Genomic DNA, 17,737 nt, shown 5'->3' on the forward strand with positions numbered 1-17,737 from the left:
AAATAACCTACTCTTACAATACTATATATTATTTCTATCTTACGTTCTCTACTAGTAGAGAAAGTTTCTCTAATTTTATATTTAGAATTATAGTAATATATTAATTAATTAGAAGCGCAGCTTACCTAATTACTATACACTTAGGCGCAGTAATAGCGCAACTCTAGTGCTATTTACTACGTTTATCTACTTTTTACTTTATCTTATACTTTACTATAGCTACTCTATAGAAATAACTAGCTATAAGAAGTTACTAGTAGTTTAAAGAACTTTATAGAAGTTTATAGAAGTTGCTAGTAGTCTAAAGAACTTTATAGAAGTTTGTAAAAGTCTAAGAAAGTTACTACTATATAGCTAGTAGCTAATCTATCTACTATAAGCCTTAGTAGCTAGCTATTAGCTTAGTAGTTTATAAGAGTCTATAGTATTCTATAATACTACAACGTTTCTATTAAAGTACTACAGCACTACTATACGCAATACTATAATACTATAATACTATAATATAATATATATAGTAGATATAACTATAACTAGTATAGAAGTTTATAAAGAGTTATAGAGCTTTACAAGACTTTATAAAGCTTTATAAAAGTTTTAGTGTAAGTATAAAGTAGGTAGAATATAGTAGGTAGGTTAGTAAGACGTAATTACGCTAAAGAGCTAAAATATTATCTTTTATAACGCTATACTTCTTTATTAATACTACGCGTAAATTAGACCTAATAAATATAATAGTATTAAGAAGAACTTACGCTTTCTATTACATCTAATACTATAATAAAGTAAGATAGTAGCGTTATAGTGCTAATAAGTAAACTTTACTAAAGTTATAATTTAAAATACCTATTTACTAAAAGTTCTGCTATTTTTTCTTAGACGCTTTGTAAAAGCCTTACTACAAGTATTATATAATTAGCTCTTATTAGCTAAGAAGTTTAGTTTATGCGCTAGCTCTATAATTAGCTAAGAAGTTTTTAGAAGCTGCAAGAACTTGTAAGCAAGGTTTTTTGCGGGGCGTCTAATTCATGAGATAACTCAATGCCCCAATCTGCCGCACGCGACGCGCCGCCATCGTCGAAGCATAGATCACAAAGCGAGATAACAGAATCGTGGTCGCAGCGAAGTGATATATCCCGGATTCCAACCGGAAAGTAGGTTAAGTAATGCTGAGCGAGCTAAGCTGTGTTCCGTTCCAAATCCAATCAAGTTATCCCTTGCAAGCCACATGCCCAGGTGTCGTCTAGGCCTCCAGCCGTGTGCATCACTAGATGACCATACGTGACATGGCCGCTGGTGATGTGCTGCGCCGCGCGAACTCGGGACCGTGTTTCTTCTATTTGTTAAGAGAATGAGTTTCGGAATCAGCATTGGAGATGTGCTCAAGCTGTGTGAGCTAGCTGGTAGAGTCTACAAGAACTGTCTGCTTTCCCCGCCACCCCGTCGCTCTCATTGTGCTAACTTCAACACAGGTCGCGACTGCTCCGGCGAATACAAGGATCTTACATCGCAAGCACGAACGTTAACGAACCTACTCGAGGACATTCAAGACAAGTACGATAAGATACCCGAGAGCAAGCGGCAGCAGCTCATCGACGCGTACGAACCGTGTATCGAAGTCCTCGAAGAGCTAGACAAGCTGGTGCTGCACTACAATGGGCTCGACACGAAAACCAAACGCGCTTGGGACCGGCTCAAGTACGACCCTGAGAAGTCACGAAACATACGAGAGCGCCTCATCGCGAGCGTATCGATGCTCAATTCCTTCTACACGTCCCTGATACACGATAGCCAGGTTCTTATACTAGAAGCTTTGGAAAGATTGGAGAAGGACTACAAAGGCGGTCATCGCGAAGAGAGCATTGCTTCCATCGGGAGACTCACGTCTGGAGGCACAGCCGACGATGACGACGATGATGAGGAGGCATGGAGCCAGATTCTCCGCGACCTCGAAGATGTGGGAGTATCACAACAGCAGGCTCTAAGCTACCGGGATGTCATCGTAGACTGGCTTGTCACAGCTGTCAACGAAGGGAGGCTTTTAGAGGAGCGGCCAGAGCATGATGGTCTAGCAACTATGTCTTCGGATCTCGGGACCACTCTTCCTGAATTTGACTTCGATCAACGACCGCATAGTGTTGATGTGCCAGCGATCGTCTCACCTGCGTACCGGGGCTCACACAGTCCTCCCACAGCGCTGCCTCTGGCGTCTAGCCCGCCAATAACGCAAAGGCAGCAGATCTATCTGACCCCTTCAGCAACTTCTAGAGCACATTCGACCACCTCCTTGCAACCGTCCCAACCTGCTGAGTTGGAGGCATCGCCGCTCTACGCGGAGCCACACCCAGCGTCCCAGCCTACTACTCCCATGGGCTCCAACAGCCATGCGATCAGACGCGTTCCGGTTCAACCCCCAAAAGCTACGGTTCCTGTCACGCCCACGTACAGTATCCCAATCGTAGCGCCTACTTCCCCGACTGGCTCTTCTTTACCAGAGCCTTCTTTTACAGCTAACATGGGAATGTCCGGTGCACCTCGGACGTATGATGAGAAAGAAACATTAGTTACGGTGGACCTCGAGTGGAACGCACAACAAATAGTTGCCGCGTGGACTCGAGGTGACTTTGTCACTGCAGAGAAGCTTCTTGAAGACCAGCTGGCAGCTGTCGAACGGGGACAAACATCTAGGTCTGGGACCCAGCCCGACCGACGTATTCTTAGGCATCTACTAGGAGTTTGTGCCTCCTACACTGGGAAATACGCCAGAGCAAAGTATTTGTTCGAAAGCGTGTTTAACGGAATTTACCTGAACCGTCAAAACCTGGACGATGGTGATATAGCTGCAGCACGGTGGCTAGGGGACGTCTGTCTGCATATTCAACAGCATACGAACGCCGCCCTTGCCTATTGCGTTGCATATGAAGGATCCATTGGTCGCCTGGGAGTGGCACGCGACCGTACCTCAAGGATAGCCGCCGAAATAAGGCTCGTCGATCACTGGCTATGGGTGTTCAAGAGAATCGAGGCAACCCTTGAGCTGAATATGGATCCAACCAATATCTTTACATCGACAAATGTCGTTGAAAAGAGCAATCTGATGATGGCAGTCAGAAACAATGTTTACGATATGCCCGGGATTGATGGTCGCGGTTCATTGCCACCGGCTGCCGGGATGCGTCCATCTCTGCACTTGAGCCCTCGACCACAATGTACTACAACGATCTCAGAAGGCTTCCTTCTAGGACCTCTGATATCTACAAGCACATGGCCACTGCCTTGGGATAACCTCTTTTGTCCTGTGGATGCGGTCCAGCTGGACCGCTGCATGGGCGTGATACCTATTGCAAATTTCATTGGCCAACCCCTGTCTGAGCGCCAGCTACCATCGAACTCACTAGGCGACTCGAAGAAGCTGCATTTTCTTACTAAGAGAGGCAGTCGATGGCTGATAGATGCCGTGAAACAAGGCCTCCGCGAGATGGGAATCGATTATGGCGAGCATAAGTATGAGCCTTCGATTGTGTGCCGCATCAATCAGCAGCGTGAGGGCGTGGTTTTCTCTGAAGGGATCGAGATCGGCTTCAGCAAGCTTCCATTTCGTGATGTCTATGGAATCAAGGTTTCGCATGTGAAGTGGGCGACGCGACGATTCCTATCATATGGCTCTCACGACACAGCCGATTTTAGGAACATTGTGAAGGCTTTTCTGGAGAGGGCGGAGGCGGAGGCAGACCTTCCGAAGTCGACGCACAATGTGCAAAATGGAAGTATGGGCGTACACCCGCAAGCGTCCCACGCATCGCCAGGCCTCAAGAGACCGTCTTACGCTTGAGTTGTGGCGAATGTTCTGCTTTCAGTACACATTGTTGGAACAACTCTGAGGGTGTTACCAGTCAACAGCGCGCTCTGAACTCTGCCGATCAATCCTGCGGCGTCAACAATGATTCCTAGGTTCCCTACATGAGCTTTGTGTTGGTCTCTGACATTTCAGCGCGCTTCATGGGAAACTGCATCACCTGGCGCTGATACTACATCGCCGTTGGATATGGTCCACGCGTTCTGAGCAACAGGTAGGGGTCCGCAGGCATCTGAGGTTGTGACACGCTGGGGCTACCCAGACATTTTTGATGTGTTGTTTTCTTTTGCTTTCTCTCGGAAATCAACAGCAGCTCTAGATCTCAGCCCCTGCATGATGTTACGAGGTTCGGGAACCGATGACAGCCATCCCAAAGGAAATCTCAGTGTAGTACAACGCGTAAACTTTGGGGGCTAGTCGCCTCAGAAAAGAATCGACATTATCATCGCAACCGTACTCGCTCATCTCGGACAACCACGACTTGAGACATCCATCCCGTCATTTGCGCCCAACGACCAAATTGTGTTTTGCGGTGGTGTCAACACTTTCAAGGGCCAAACCTCGCCGCAGTCTGGCGTCCTACATAGGCCCCAGGAGGCGGCGTGACTCTTGGCACTAGGGGCCGAGATTTGCACTGTGGGTGACTTTGCGAAATGACTGTCAGCCTGACCCGCCAAAGTTCCAACAGCCTCCTGAACCAAACTTCTACAGCCTTCCATGTTCGACGATCTGTAGCGCGCAAGCAAGGAGTGGATGTGTACATTCCTACTATCGGTGGACTGTATCATCAACCCCGCTGCTGACGTTCTACGGCGCCTTTATCTGCACATGGCCGATAACGAGATCGACCCGCAAGGCGCAAACTCGTTTAATTAAGGCTCCGTACCTGAATTAGTGTTGTCTGAGAAAAGCGCCATCCACTTGGGTAGCGGGTGAGCTTACCAGAACCCCGACTAGGGTCTCGCTAAATTAGTCGGTTTATGTTTCATGTTTCAGCGGCACAACCTCAACGATGCCTTGATTGGCCTGTGGTGCCTGATGCTGACAGCATCTTCGGAACCCAGCGTTACTGCTAGGAAACAGAACAGCGGGCTCGAACGCCGTACGATCGATGCAGGGAACGAAACCCGTAACGGCGGCAAAGCGGATGCGGACCCCAGGGATATCGATGTTTGCAGGAGTCAGGTGTAATGAGGATTCGGGGGATGTGCACCACTGGTCTAGGCTAAGCTCGTGAATCAAAAGCGTCGAGGCGCCGCCCTCGAATAGGCTTTCTTTCTTCACCTTCGACACACACGAGGATCTCTTCTTCAAAACCCGACTTTCTGTCTCTCCTTTCAAGGCGCTCGGCTGCCTATTCCATTCCTTCATTGTCGCTAGTCGGCATATTCATTCATTCACCTGTACATTGTGTCCCAGTGACCAAACAACGTCGTCCGTGTGTTATTCTATCACAATTATCTTCCCAGATAAACAATTACTCTACTTCGTATACGATCATCAACCAGTTACTTTCACCATGAAGACCCAATCTATGCTCCTCGCGGCCCTGGCGTCAGCCCCCGCTGCCCTTGCCCACACTGTCTTCACAGACTTCATGATCGATAGCATGCCTCAGGTTTGTTCTCCCAATCTTTCTAGATGCAGTCTACTAACAATAAGTAGGGTGATGGTGTCGCCATCCGTATGAACCCTAATGCTGCCAAGGCTAGCAGCCCTGTTCCCAGCCTCGACAGTGACGACATGGCCTGCAATGTCGGTGGTACAAAGGGTGTTTCTCGCGTCCAGCCCGCCAAGGATGGTTCCCTCATTACGTTCGAGATCCGCTCATGGCCCAACGACCCCACAAAGGAGCGTCTTGACCGCGGTCACGTAGGTCCCTGTGCCGTGTACCTGAAGAAAGTTGCCGATGCCAGCACTGACACGGCTGCTGGTGACGGTTGGTTCAAGATCTTTGACCACGGCTACGACTCGTCCACCGACCGATGGTGCACCGATGAGATCATTGACAACAATGGTCTCTTGTCAGTGAACCTCCCCAAGGGTCTTGAGGGCGGTGACTACCTTGCTCGTCCAGAGATCCTTGCTCTCCACGCCGCAAAGGACGGAGACCCACAGTTCTACACTGGCTGCGCCCAGATCTTCGTTGAGAGCAGCGGAAACCTCGTTCCCGAAAGCACTGTTTCCATTCCTGGCTACGTCAAGTACAACGAGCCATCCACCGACTTCGACATCTATAACAAGGATGCGAAGGACTACGTTATTCCAGGCCCCAAGGTCGCCAAGCTCACAGCCGGTGGCATGAAGAAGGCTTCGACCGTCCAAACCGCGGGCCTGAAGCCCGAAGGCTGCATCATGGAGAACGCCAACTGGTGCGGCAAGGAGGTCTCCTCGTACAGCACCGAGAAGGGCTGCTGGGCTTCCGCTACCGAGTGCTGGGACCAGGCCGATGTCTGCTACGACGAGGCCCCCGCAACCGGTAACGCAGGCTGCAAGCTCTGGCAGGAGAAGTGCAAGGACATCAACGCACAGTGCACGGCTATGAACTTCAACGGTCCCCCCAACAAGGGCAAGATCCTTACTCCCGAGAAGAAGAGCATCGATGTTGGCAAGATCATGGCTGTCAATGGTGGTGGTATCGTGGATGCGCCTGCACCCAAGACTAGCTCCACCAAGCAGTACGAGGCACCTGCGAAGGCATCCCCCAAGCCTGCAGCTGACAAGGCCACCCCTGCTGCGCCCAAGCCTACGGTCGATGAGTCGTACGAGAGCCCTCCCATTGTTGAGCAGCCCGTTGCTGCTGCTCCCAAGCCTACGCAGCAGCCTACGACGCTTTCCAAGGCACCCGTCTCCACCATCACTGTAGCCCCTTCGTCCGCCAACGCGCCTGCGCCTACCCAGCCGTCGTGCCCTGAGGGATACAAGTGTGTGTATGTCACTGATGTCGAGGTTGTCACCGAGACTGTCTACGTGACTGCTACATACGATGGGTACAGGAGGAGGCACATCATGTACCGCGCTTAGATGTACGGTACTGAGACGTGTTATGTGGAGTTAGAGGGAAAAGGACAAAACGATTACTTTCTGCGACGACGATCGCGAGCTGATAAGCTCTGTTTGGGATGAGGTTTGCTTTTTAGCTACGAATGACAAATGTTCACTTGTCGCAATCCTGAGAACTGAATGCGTGCCTATTTCTCTCCTTCGATTGTCCGCATCTTGACGCTTCCGTCCTCCATGCCGAAGTATACAGCGACGGGCTTTTGACCACCTCGTACGGTCTTGGTCAATTGATCCTGCTCACGAAGTTCCTGTGCATCGATTCCGTTCAGGCCGGAGAAGATGCCGACTTCCAATACACCAGTCAAGCCCTTGATCGCCTTGCTTATCGTGTTGACCTCCCATGTACCATCTGTTCCATCGCCCTTGCCCTTGCCAGCTGCAACATCCGCCGAAGTGAGCAAAGCAGGGAACGGCGCGTCAATAATGTAAAAGTCCTGGTCTGTCTTCAGGGGCCCCGACTTCTCCAGTAGCGTAGTCCTTAGCTTAGGGCCCGTTGAACCAAGCATCTTAAGCGCAGCAGCGACCTTGAGCTGAGACAGCGGCGCAACCTCAATTGGTATCGTCGGCCAGTTGGTCAGCAGGCGCTCTTGTCTCTTGCGGTAGTCTGCGACACAGACGAACTTCTTCGCGCGCTCGGCGACTAGCTTCTCCTGGAACAGACACGCACCTCCTCCTTTTATACAGTTGAGTTCTGCGTCGACTTCGTCAGCTCCGTCGAAAGCGACATCGAGCATTACGCGATCCGGAAGACTGTCGAAGGAGATGGCGGTCAGACCGGCGTTGACTACGAGTTGGCGCGATTGGAAACCTGTGGGCACAAAGAGGATATTCGGATTCGTGGAGCGCTCCTTGATGGCCTCGACGACATAGACGATGGTTGTTCCCGAACCAATTCCAACGTGGGTGGCTGCTGGGTCGAAGTGGTCCGCTACTGCTTGGTGCGCGGCGGCGCGCTTTGCGGCTTCAACAGTCGTGTCGGTCATACTGTTTGCGTGTCCGAGGACTCCCGTGGAATGGAAAGTTCGGTATGAAGGATGGGGATGGTGAATTGGTGTTGCAGAAGGAGATTTGCCGGTGGTCCAGGTGCTGGCTCGGTGTACAAGAGATCTAGAATTTGACAGTGGTCGGAGGGGCAGTCGAGACTTGAGATGACTGATGCTGCGCACTTGCTGATTTATATTGGCGGGCCAGACGTGGTTCGGCTTCAGCGGCATGAACTAGAGTAGGAATCTTTCCAGTAAGTGCAGAGTCAGAGAGAATGAAACACTACAGTGGGTCGCGATAAGATGGCGGGATGAATGATTTTCCCGTGACGAGAGGATTGAGCTGGTGCCAAAATGACGATTTGAGCCCCACCAGGACCCCGCGACAGGGATGTGCCCTTAGCGCGCGGGCTGGCAGCGCGTTTGGTGCCTGGTAGCTTGAGCTTCCCAAGCTGTCGTACCAACATCGAACGCCCTCACCGTCAACTCTCCCAAAATCGCCATAATGGAGGATCTCCCACCCCCAGTGCAGGGCCCAACCGCGAAGGAGAAGAAGTATGTTCAAAGCGAACGCTTCTATCAATACTAACAAGAGCAGATACGACCGTCAACTACGCCTCTGGGGAGCCACCGGCCAAATCGCACTCGAGAACTCACATATCCTCCTCATAAACTCTGGGCCGGGAGTCGTTGGTGTAGAGACGCTCAAAAACCTCGTTCTGCCCTGCATCGGTAACTTCACCATCCAAGATTCGGCCATTGTCAGCGAAGCCGATCTAGGCGTCAACTTCTTCCTGGAGGACCAGCATCTAGGAGGCTACCGGGCTGAACATACGTGCAATCTGCTCAAAGAGCTGAACCCAGATGTGGACGGCCATTTCATCACAGAGGTTGGTCAAATGACGTCTTGTCGCGTCCTCCGCTAATCGGAACAGCCTCTAGAGTCATGGCTGGCGCAACCTGACGCTCTGCGACCGTATACCCTCATCATTGCGACCGCGCCTATCCGTCCCGAAATCCTCGCCAAGCTCTCCGATCACGCAAGCGCTGCGCTCATTCCGCTATTCTACGTCCATTCAGTCGGCTTCTACGCACACTTCTCCGTACACCTACCTCCAGCGTTCCCCATCGTGGACACACATCCTAGCCCAGAGACCACGTCAGATCTCCGGCTGTTACGGCCATGGCCAGAGCTTGTCCAATACGCGGAGGAGAAGACGGCCGATCTGGACAACATGAAGGCAGAAGATCACGGTCATGTCCCATGGATAGCACTGCTGCTACACTTCCTCGAGCGTTGGAAGAAGGACCATGGTGGAGAGGTGCCACAGACGTACAAGGAGAAGACGGAGTTCAGGACATCAGTAGCCCAGGCTGCGCGCACAAACAACCCAGAAGGTGGCGAAGAGAACTTTGACGAAGCAGTGGCGGCAGTCCTCAAGTCATTGAACCCACCACAAGCCAGCAGTTCTGTCAAAGAGATCTTCACGGCACCAGAATGTCTTCTGATCCGCCAGGACTCACCAAGCTTCTGGGTCATCGCCAACGCTATCGGCCTGTTCTACACCAAGTACAACGTTCTCCCGGTACCCGGCTCTGTACCCGATATGAAGGCGCGGTCAGCAGACTATATCCAGCTGCAGAATGTATACAAGTCGAAAGCACGAAAGGACTTGGCGGAGGTGGTGGATAGCGTGCGGTTCCTGGAGCGGAATGCTGGCCGTAGCACGCCGATTGACGAGAAGGACATCGAGACTTTCTGCAAGAATGCTGCACATATCAAACTAGTGCGCGGACGGCCGTTCCACGTTGTGCAAGCAGGCGAGAAGATCAAGTGGGGAGACCGTGCGAAGTCGATCGGTAAGGAAACCCATCTCAACATTTACTACCTCAACTAACGCCCTGTAGCTCAGCTCCTCACATTCCCCGACTCGCAGATTCCGCTGTACATTGCATTCCTAGCATGGGACGAGTTCCTTGCAACACACGATCAAGATGGTCTGGGCGGAGCACCCCGCGTTGCTGGAGAGAGCGATGTTGAAACCGACTCAGAGAAGCTCACTGGGATCGCCTTCAAGATTGCGAACGATCTTGTCAAAGAGGCAAACGCTGACATCGAGGAGGACGAGTACGCGACAATCAAATCACAAATTGGAGAATACACCCGCGAGCTGTAAGTACACACCGGCCTTGAACTTGGAATGAGACAGCTTTCCTACGAAAGCCTCATCGTGGCATTTCAGCAGTAAACAGTCGACTGACCAGACTACAGTACACGAGCTGGTGGCGCTGAACTCCACAACATTGGTGCCCTGACTGGTGGTATTGTTTCGCAGGAGATAATCAAGGCTATCACCGAACAATACGTTCCAGTTGATAATACCTGTGTATTCGATGGAATCAAGAGCAAAAGCACTGTTTTCAAGGTCTAAGAAATGTGGTTATGGGCTTGAGGTTGGTCAGGAATATCTTCTGGATGATAAGAGTCCAATTTCACCCATCAGACGGGACGGCTGAGCATAGCATTGCAGATAAAGCGAGTTACAACATGAGATGAGATGAGTTGGCATAGCGTGGCGTTCATACATGGCCGTTGCACATATAGCTGGCTGGAGATGGAATACCCCAAACAGGGCGCAGCGAATCGTGCAAATAACAACAAAGAACAATGACAGCTTTGTCCTTCTAGGTTTGCGCAAAGTGAAAGTGAAGGTGCAGCTAGCGCATAATGAATCTTTGCCCGAATTGAAGCAAGCACGAACAAGGCTGCACAACCCAATCTTGCACGTTCTTGCTCATGAGTTCTTCAACTGAGACCTGCACAGTATTTCCCAGATATGGCCAGAATACGCAAAGTAACTTCCAAGCAACCTAGTTTGGGGACCTCTGCCATATCCCAATCGCGGCCCATTCCGGGCGATGACAAAGCAGCAAGATCTCCAGCGCGGTCACGTGGTCGACGTGACGCGATCGAAGCCGACGCGCCGGACCCCAGCCAAACAAATCCAACTGTCAACCCTCTGTCATCCCAAATTCTCCCTGTCTGCGAACGACCCATGGACTCTTCCTTCGACCTCCCCGACTCCACCGATTGGATAAAGACGTCCCTACCCGCGTTCGAACCGCTCGAAGTTGCCTTGCGCTGCGAAGTCTGCAAGGAGTTCTACAACAACCCTGTCATCACGCCGTGTAGCCATACGTTTTGTTCGATATGCATACGAAGATGCATCACGGCAGATGGCAAGTGCCCGAGCTGCAAGACTGGGTGCTCGAGCGACAAATTGGCGCCCAACATTGCGATCAGAGAAGTCGTGATGCGCTTTCAAGAGGCGAGACCAAAGGCCATGGAACTGGCGCGCGCAGACAAGGAAGAGGAAACTACGAAGCTTAGCAAGAAGAAGAGGAAACTGGAAGACACAGACATGGAAGACGAGGACAACGTCAGGCATACACGATCGCGACAGACGCGAACCAGGAGCCAGCGCAACGGAGGTAGAGCTGGGTCGCCAATGGTCGTCGCGGATAGCGAAGACGACGGCGACGACGATTTCATGCCAGACGGCATGGTCAAGTGTCCGATGTGCCGCAAGCCAATGAAGGAAGAGCTGGTCTACAACCATCTGGACATATGCACTGGGCCAGAAAGCTCGCAAGGGCGTAGCACCCGGTCAAGGTACGCAGATGTATGATAGCACACCCAGGCCAGCCGGCTAACGACACCCACTTGTAGGACTAAGACCGCATTTCCACCCGCTTTTCAAATACGAAAGAAAGACCCCTCGCCTCCACCGACGAGATTATCCCAACTCAACTACGCTATGCTCACGGAGACTAAGTTGCGGAAGAAACTGCAAGAAATCGGCATACCTACTTGGGGTTCAAAAGACCTGATGAGGCGGCGACATGTCGAATGGCTCAATATCTACAATTCGAATTGCGACGCGGACGAAAGTGTACGGAAGAGCAAGAGGCAATTACTGAGAGAGTTAGACGAATGGGAACAGACACTGGGTGGAAGAGCGGGCACCAAAGAGAACAAGATCATGAAGAAAGACTTTGATGGTGACGGGTATGCGAAGACACACAAGACCGAATTCGATGACTTGATAGCACGAGCGCGGCAGAAGCGTGCCACACCCAAGACAGACAGCGAGGGACCAACAGAGCGGAATACGCCTTCAGAAGAACAACACACAGAATCCCAGAACGACCGATCACTGTCAGTCAATGGTACCGAAACTCCCTCTCACGGCCCATCGTCGACGCAAACACCCTCAGATTTACATCCACATCCCTCGAGTAATCCCAATCCTCACGAAATGAACGGCACAGCGCTCGCAAGTATAGACACGAAAGCTGCGGAGGCCAACAACATACCCGACAAAGTATCTGCATCAGCGCCCGAGCATCCAGTGGAAAGTGCAACACGGCGTGGGTCAGCGGCTATGGAGGGGATACAAAACTCTTTGGGAAGTCCCAGTCGCAAGATGTCCCTGCTTGCACTTCCTGAAGAGCCGGTCAGGGACGTGGAGGGAGGCACGGCTGTGTAATAATAGGTAGTTGCGATGTTTAGCAACGAAGCTTTGGCAAGTCCAGCGGTTGAAAAGGCTCTCTTCACTTCGAACCCAGTCATCACTTTAACACGTCCAATTCACTCGCACGCCATGCTTCCCCTTAGCATCTTAGTATACGTTACCGTGGCGCTCGCTATCTCTCTATCTATACGTCACATGTTACAACCCACCGATCGTTAAAGATAGCGATACCTCCAGCGGTGAATCATCGTGATCGAACTGTATCATTCGACAACGACTCGTATTTCAACTCATTAATTACAATGCAAACATCCAGCACAGGTTCTCCTCTGCTTGGACCACGCCTCGCTCCGCAAAACCGCACAAATACCAATCCAATGGGGCCACGAGAAAGACGAGCCGAGTACATGGAGGCGCGCAGAGCAACCTCAGACCCGGGCCAGTACGCCTACAATGACCCCGGATATGTCAGTCCAACTCCCCCTCGCGGTTCCAGAGGCACCAGACTGCCGTCATCCACGCCAGGACGAGGATCCACGTCACCGGGAGCCCCATATGCCCGATACAGGGGAGAAGACAACCTGCCCAACGATGTCTTACCATGGGTTCTCGATCCACCCAGAGGAAGGAGAACGCCTACACTGAGAAGAGCGCCGAATATACAATGGGATCGTTCGGGAGGGCTCCGCACAGTGGCGAGTTTCACTTCGACGGGAGGGTCTGCCTCGGAAGATGAGGCCGGTGTTGATGGCCGGGATAGAGATGGACAGCCAGAAAGCAGCCGAGCGGCAGCGTCTCGCCCACGCTCTCACAATATTTATCCTCGACACCCCCAGAGAGGGCTAAACGGTAAGACTACACACATGCCATACGACTGCATCTTACTGATCAGTGGTACAAGTAGTTCCTCCACTGCATGAAGACGACTCGACTCGCCCACGCTCTTCAAATCCAACCCTTGTCCGCCAACTCGAAAGAGGCGAGCTACATGAACAGCTACGAGATTGTAAGACTGCCACCATCACCCTACATTCATGATCTTGACTAATCAGCAATACATATAGTCCCTCAGCCTCCTCAGAACGACACTCAACTCCGCTCGCGATCCCCACCCAACCCCTCGCCCCGCGTCTCACTCGACTCAGAAACCGTAAACCCACTCCAAAATTTTCGACCCCATGCTTTGAGTCCCATAGAAGAACAGGTTGGCAGGAAGCCAGTCCCTTCCCAAAACGTCCCAGACCTAGTCAAGTCGCGCCGATACCGAAATCGCCGACATGCCACAGATTCACCACCGACACCTCCGGAACCAGGCTCCCCGCGACCTCGGCCCCGTGGCAGACATTACCTACCCGATGAATACGATGGCGATAATGCCTCGTTGCGCGAAGCAGAGGCCTTGAGTGTCCAGCATGTGACGAATGAAGAAGTGCGAAGGAGCGAGAGGACTATCGGACCTCCCCCAAGTCGCGATAATAGACCAGAGGCTGGGCTTACCGAGGGCGATCCCATGCTGGAAAGGCTTTGGCGAGAATGGGAAGAGGATTATGACGAGCTTGCTCGCCGTGTACGGAAGCGGAACAAGGAGAAACATTCGTTGAAAGGGAAGGCGAAGAGGTGTTGGCGCAAGGTCAAGAAGTTCCTTGGGAAGCGCATAAGGGGTGAAGAGGTGTGGGTGTAGGGCATGTGGTACAGACGTGTCTATTAGTTCATTTCTAGTTGCCGACGCCGTTGTAGCGCCTGGAATATCAATGCTGGTCGATCGTGCTACTCTATCCTATGTCTGACAAGAAGTGATTCATCTACACATTGCATTCGCTAAAAGACATAGTAATACCATCTCCACAGAAGAGCCATGTTCCTTACTGGCTTACTGATACCAACTCTGCTCATCATAAGTAAACCCTTGCATGCCCATACCATTAAATCCAGCTACACCAAACCCATTCAAACTTGGGGCCGGAGCAGCACTCGCGTTCCCGTTCGTGTTCCCGTTCGTATACCCATTAACCCCATTGCCACCCACAGGCCCTCCGCTCATCTCACTGCTCATGACAGGTGCATTGGTGTTACCCTGGAATGCGCCCGCTGGGCTAGTGGTGTTTGCAAACCAGTTCGCAATATCGTCGATTCCTTGAGGATTCCAGTTCTCAAAGTCGGTTGCGAGCTGTGTCTGATCGCGATAGATCCAGTCTTGGCCTTCTCGTAGCAATTGGTCGACGCCGCCGAAGAGCTGGCTTGGAGAGCTGCCAGCGGTGGTCTGGCCATCAATGGAACGGCGACCTTGTGTGGATGCAGGTGTTGGCGCGTTGAGAGAGTTTGATGAGTTCTGTGGTGTGCTGACCTGGTGCTGATTGCGCATGTAAGCCAGGGCGTTTGCGTCGGAAGGAGGTATGGTGTGGGTGCTGGAGGGGCGCGCGGAAGGATCATTGCTTACGGAACTGGAAGTGTTGGCTGTGGCTTGGGCAAAGAACTGGGGTGTTGCCATGTTGGCCATGTTCATGCTGTATGGCTGGAGGCTTGGTGATGTCTGGCTCGCAGGCGACGGATGCTGATCTCTCATCTGTACGGATCCACGGCGAATTGCTTTCGGCGTACTGATCTCGTTCCAGGGGCCATACTTGGTATCTGTGCGGGACAACACTGTGGCAGCTTCTTCGGGCAGATCGACTTTCCAGCGTTTGGCCAGGACGCTGAGAATGCCGAGCGTCCGACGAGCACAGAGCCAGCCTTCCGCTATCTCCTCGAGATGCTTGACACCGTGTATTATATCGCGCTTCGCATTCTTCTCTGGTAGGTTCAGAAGATGTATCGTGCATGCCGAGTGTGTGATGTAGACACAGATGTTGCATATCTGGCGCAAGCCATGCGATCGTTTGTATAGCCGGAGCAACTTCGAGATCATGGCAGCAGCTTGTGTGCATAGTTTCCTCGGCGATACACTTGCGGGCAGTGGCGAGTTGTTCGGATTGTACTTGAGGAACGGTCGGAAAAGATGGATATACAATAACTGAAAGAACATGCTGCAATTGAGTTAGTACGTGTGCTTCCCTGATACGGCAGGTGTACTTACTGCATGACCAGCATGTGCGGCAAGCCGCCCTCCTTCGGCTCCAACTCCTTTGGTAAGTCCCTTCTCCATGTCTCCAAACGCATGTGTATCTCGCTCAGCTTCTTCAGCTCCGCCTGTCTGCCCTTGACCTTGTCCATATCGATCGGGTTGTAGAAGGAGTTCATGAGGTCGCTGGATATCTCACACAGCTTGGATATCTGGAGAGCGACTGCACGCGTCCGACTTGGCTGGGAGTGTGCTTGACTGAGACCGGAGTCTGTGACTGCGCTCCACGTTTCTGCATCCTCGCTGGGAAAGACTTCGAACTTCGGCACTGTAAGGATCGTGTTGGGTAGTTGCGGCAATCGTCCCATGTAATTACTCCAGCATTTGTCGAACAAGAAGCAGCCCCAGAACGTGATCCGCCGCGCGTCCTCTTCGTTGTCATCGATGGTGTCTTTGCTGTGCATACCAAGGTTCAGGCCGAGGTCGCAGGCCATGCGAAATGACATGCCACTGTAGACCCAACCCTTTGCTTCCCGCCCGCAACCAGCTTCCCGTACGGACATCAATGCTAAAGCTTGCACGGTCGTCAAAGCTGGCATCTCGTGCAAATCGTCCTCCATGATCAACCGCTTAGCTTCTTTGAAGAAGTGGTCGCCTGCCGTGGCAGAGTCGTCGCGGACAGCCCGGGCTGCAGGCCACGATGTGAAGTGACACCCCAATGCTAGCATAGCATTGACTAATAGTGGTGAACAGTATTGTGATTTCCTCCCGGATCCCAGCTGCGGTTTGCCTTGTTGAAATTCTTGCAGGAAGAGATTTTTCGACAGCGTAGTGAAGAAGCTATAGTGCCAGCAAAAGTACATGCTGATAAGATGCTGCACCAGCTCCGGGTCCGAAGTGACAGTCGTCCACGAGCAAAACGGGTCCTGCGCCTCCTGGTACTGATCCTCCGAGTATTTGTCCGGCGATTCCGCAGAGTCGTTGCCTTGGCCCAGGTATATGAGATGCGATGTGCCGCCGATGTATCTGGTCGATCCATCTTCAAGGCGCAGCTCGCCCATCTTCCCGCTCAGCTGGCTCTCGAATGTGCCCTTGGCCGGCGCCATGGTAGGCGTTGTGATCGGACTGATGGGCTCATCCTCGTCGTCTTCGCCGTTCTCCTTCGCTATGATAGCCTCTGCAACCGAGTCCAAGCTCTCGCATGTCCGTATCTGGTGTACTAGGTCGGCGACTTCCTCTTCCGGATAGTTCAGGATAGCCTGGATAAGCGTCTGGAGGGTGGAATTGCGCGTCTTGAGGTTGTCGATGTCCTTCTTGTAGACGCCTTTGCGGCGGTGGTCCGAGTTGGGGTCGTAGATGCACGGCGTGTTGTAGACGGCGGCACATGCAGAGCAGGCGGGAGTGGTACCGTCGCACTATGCGGCAGATTAGCGACTGCTCTCGTACAGGGCGCGTGGTTCCGAGGGGTTTGGTGATCATCCGGAGAATGTGTGTATACGCCGGAGAAAGGGCATCAGGGCCAATTCGCGTTACCTAACATACCTTGGACTTGCGCTTCCTGCATGGCACGCAGGCGGACGAGATGCAGCGGCGCTTCTTAGAGTCCTCGCTTCCGGCATCCCTCTTGCTCCGGCGTCCCTTCTTGTTGGGCGTGTCAGAGGCCGGGTGCGCTTCCGCAGTGGTGTTGTTCTCCATTACAGGTCTTGTCGGTTTACCGGAGAAGCAAATTGTGGGGGAATGGCGGGGCGCGCTTTGACGGGCCTCTTCTCACGCGACATTAATCAGCTTGCAGTGGATATGGCAGGCTGTGGAGGTCCGGGGCTCTATCTCGCGGGCTCAACATGGCTGGCCAAGGACAGGGAAGCGGGCGCAATCACGTCGGAATCGGCGTCGCATTGGGCTGGTGATGAGGGCCTACGCGACCGAGCTGCGTCGCTGAGGTACCTCGCTATCAGCAGCCCTGTCATTGGCTGGCTCTTCGGCCCTTATCTGGAGACACTTCTTAGCCGGGCGAACGCGTCCATGACTGCAGCAGAGGCGCGATAAAGCAACGAGGTAGTAGCACGTTTGCATCATTCGATAGCTTTTTAGCCCAAAAACAAATTCCCATCATGGACCCGGGAGGTCTCCAGCGCATCATTGGACGCTGGAGAAATCCTAGGAGTGCTGTGTAGACCGCCAGGCCATCCCGAAATCGAACTCCACGACGCCCAAACCAACGCCCGTAGTCCCCAAACCGACC

The 17,737-nt window shown here is 52.4% G+C and overlaps 6 protein-coding genes across 6 annotated transcripts; 4 read left to right on the plus strand and 2 right to left on the minus strand.

The window, feature by feature from the left end:
* Nucleotides 1-1,351: 1,351 nt before the first annotated feature.
* Nucleotides 1,352-2,268, plus strand: J4E84_004185 (uncharacterized protein; the record flags this gene model as incomplete). Its single annotated transcript, XM_049386793.1, has 2 exons — nucleotides 1,352-2,208; nucleotides 2,259-2,268. 2 exons carry the CDS (start codon nucleotides 1,352-1,354, stop codon nucleotides 2,266-2,268), a joined length of 867 nt encoding a protein of 288 aa, XP_049245563.1.
* A 3,107-nt stretch (nucleotides 2,269-5,375) lies between these two features.
* Nucleotides 5,376-6,880, plus strand: J4E84_004186 (uncharacterized protein; the record flags this gene model as incomplete). Its single annotated transcript, XM_049386794.1, has 2 exons — nucleotides 5,376-5,474; nucleotides 5,522-6,880. 2 exons carry the CDS (start codon nucleotides 5,376-5,378, stop codon nucleotides 6,878-6,880), a joined length of 1,458 nt encoding a protein of 485 aa, XP_049245564.1.
* Nucleotides 6,881-7,047: 167 nt separating this feature from the next.
* On the minus strand, nucleotides 7,048-7,902 carry J4E84_004187 (uncharacterized protein; the record flags this gene model as incomplete). The annotated part of the gene is made up of 1 exon (XM_049386795.1): nucleotides 7,048-7,902. The coding sequence occupies one exon, from the start codon at nucleotides 7,900-7,902 to the stop codon at nucleotides 7,048-7,050; it is 855 nt and encodes a 284-aa protein (XP_049245565.1).
* A 505-nt stretch (nucleotides 7,903-8,407) lies between these two features.
* Nucleotides 8,408-10,334, plus strand: J4E84_004188 (uncharacterized protein; the record flags this gene model as incomplete). The annotated part of the gene is made up of 5 exons (XM_049386796.1): nucleotides 8,408-8,457; nucleotides 8,501-8,792; nucleotides 8,838-9,762; nucleotides 9,811-10,075; nucleotides 10,175-10,334. 5 exons carry the CDS (start codon nucleotides 8,408-8,410, stop codon nucleotides 10,332-10,334), a joined length of 1,692 nt encoding a protein of 563 aa, XP_049245566.1.
* Nucleotides 10,335-10,958: 624 nt separating this feature from the next.
* On the plus strand, nucleotides 10,959-12,452 carry J4E84_004189 (uncharacterized protein; the record flags this gene model as incomplete). The annotated part of the gene is made up of 2 exons (XM_049386797.1): nucleotides 10,959-11,575; nucleotides 11,633-12,452. The coding sequence occupies 2 exons, from the start codon at nucleotides 10,959-10,961 to the stop codon at nucleotides 12,450-12,452; spliced, it is 1,437 nt and encodes a 478-aa protein (XP_049245567.1).
* Nucleotides 12,453-14,307: 1,855 nt separating this feature from the next.
* Nucleotides 14,308-17,190, minus strand: NIT4 (Nitrogen assimilation transcription factor nit-4; the record flags this gene model as incomplete). The annotated part of the gene is made up of 3 exons (XM_049386798.1): nucleotides 14,308-15,460; nucleotides 15,511-16,910; nucleotides 17,038-17,190. 3 exons carry the CDS (start codon nucleotides 17,188-17,190, stop codon nucleotides 14,308-14,310), a joined length of 2,706 nt encoding a protein of 901 aa, XP_049245568.1.
* Between the last annotated feature and the right edge of the window lie 547 nt (nucleotides 17,191-17,737).

The sequence above is a fragment of the Alternaria hordeiaustralica genome (assembly GCF_023758085.1).
Source record: "Alternaria hordeiaustralica strain BMP 2776 chromosome Unknown scaffold_6, whole genome shotgun sequence".
Taxonomy (NCBI): Eukaryota; Fungi; Ascomycota; class Dothideomycetes; order Pleosporales; family Pleosporaceae; genus Alternaria; species Alternaria hordeiaustralica.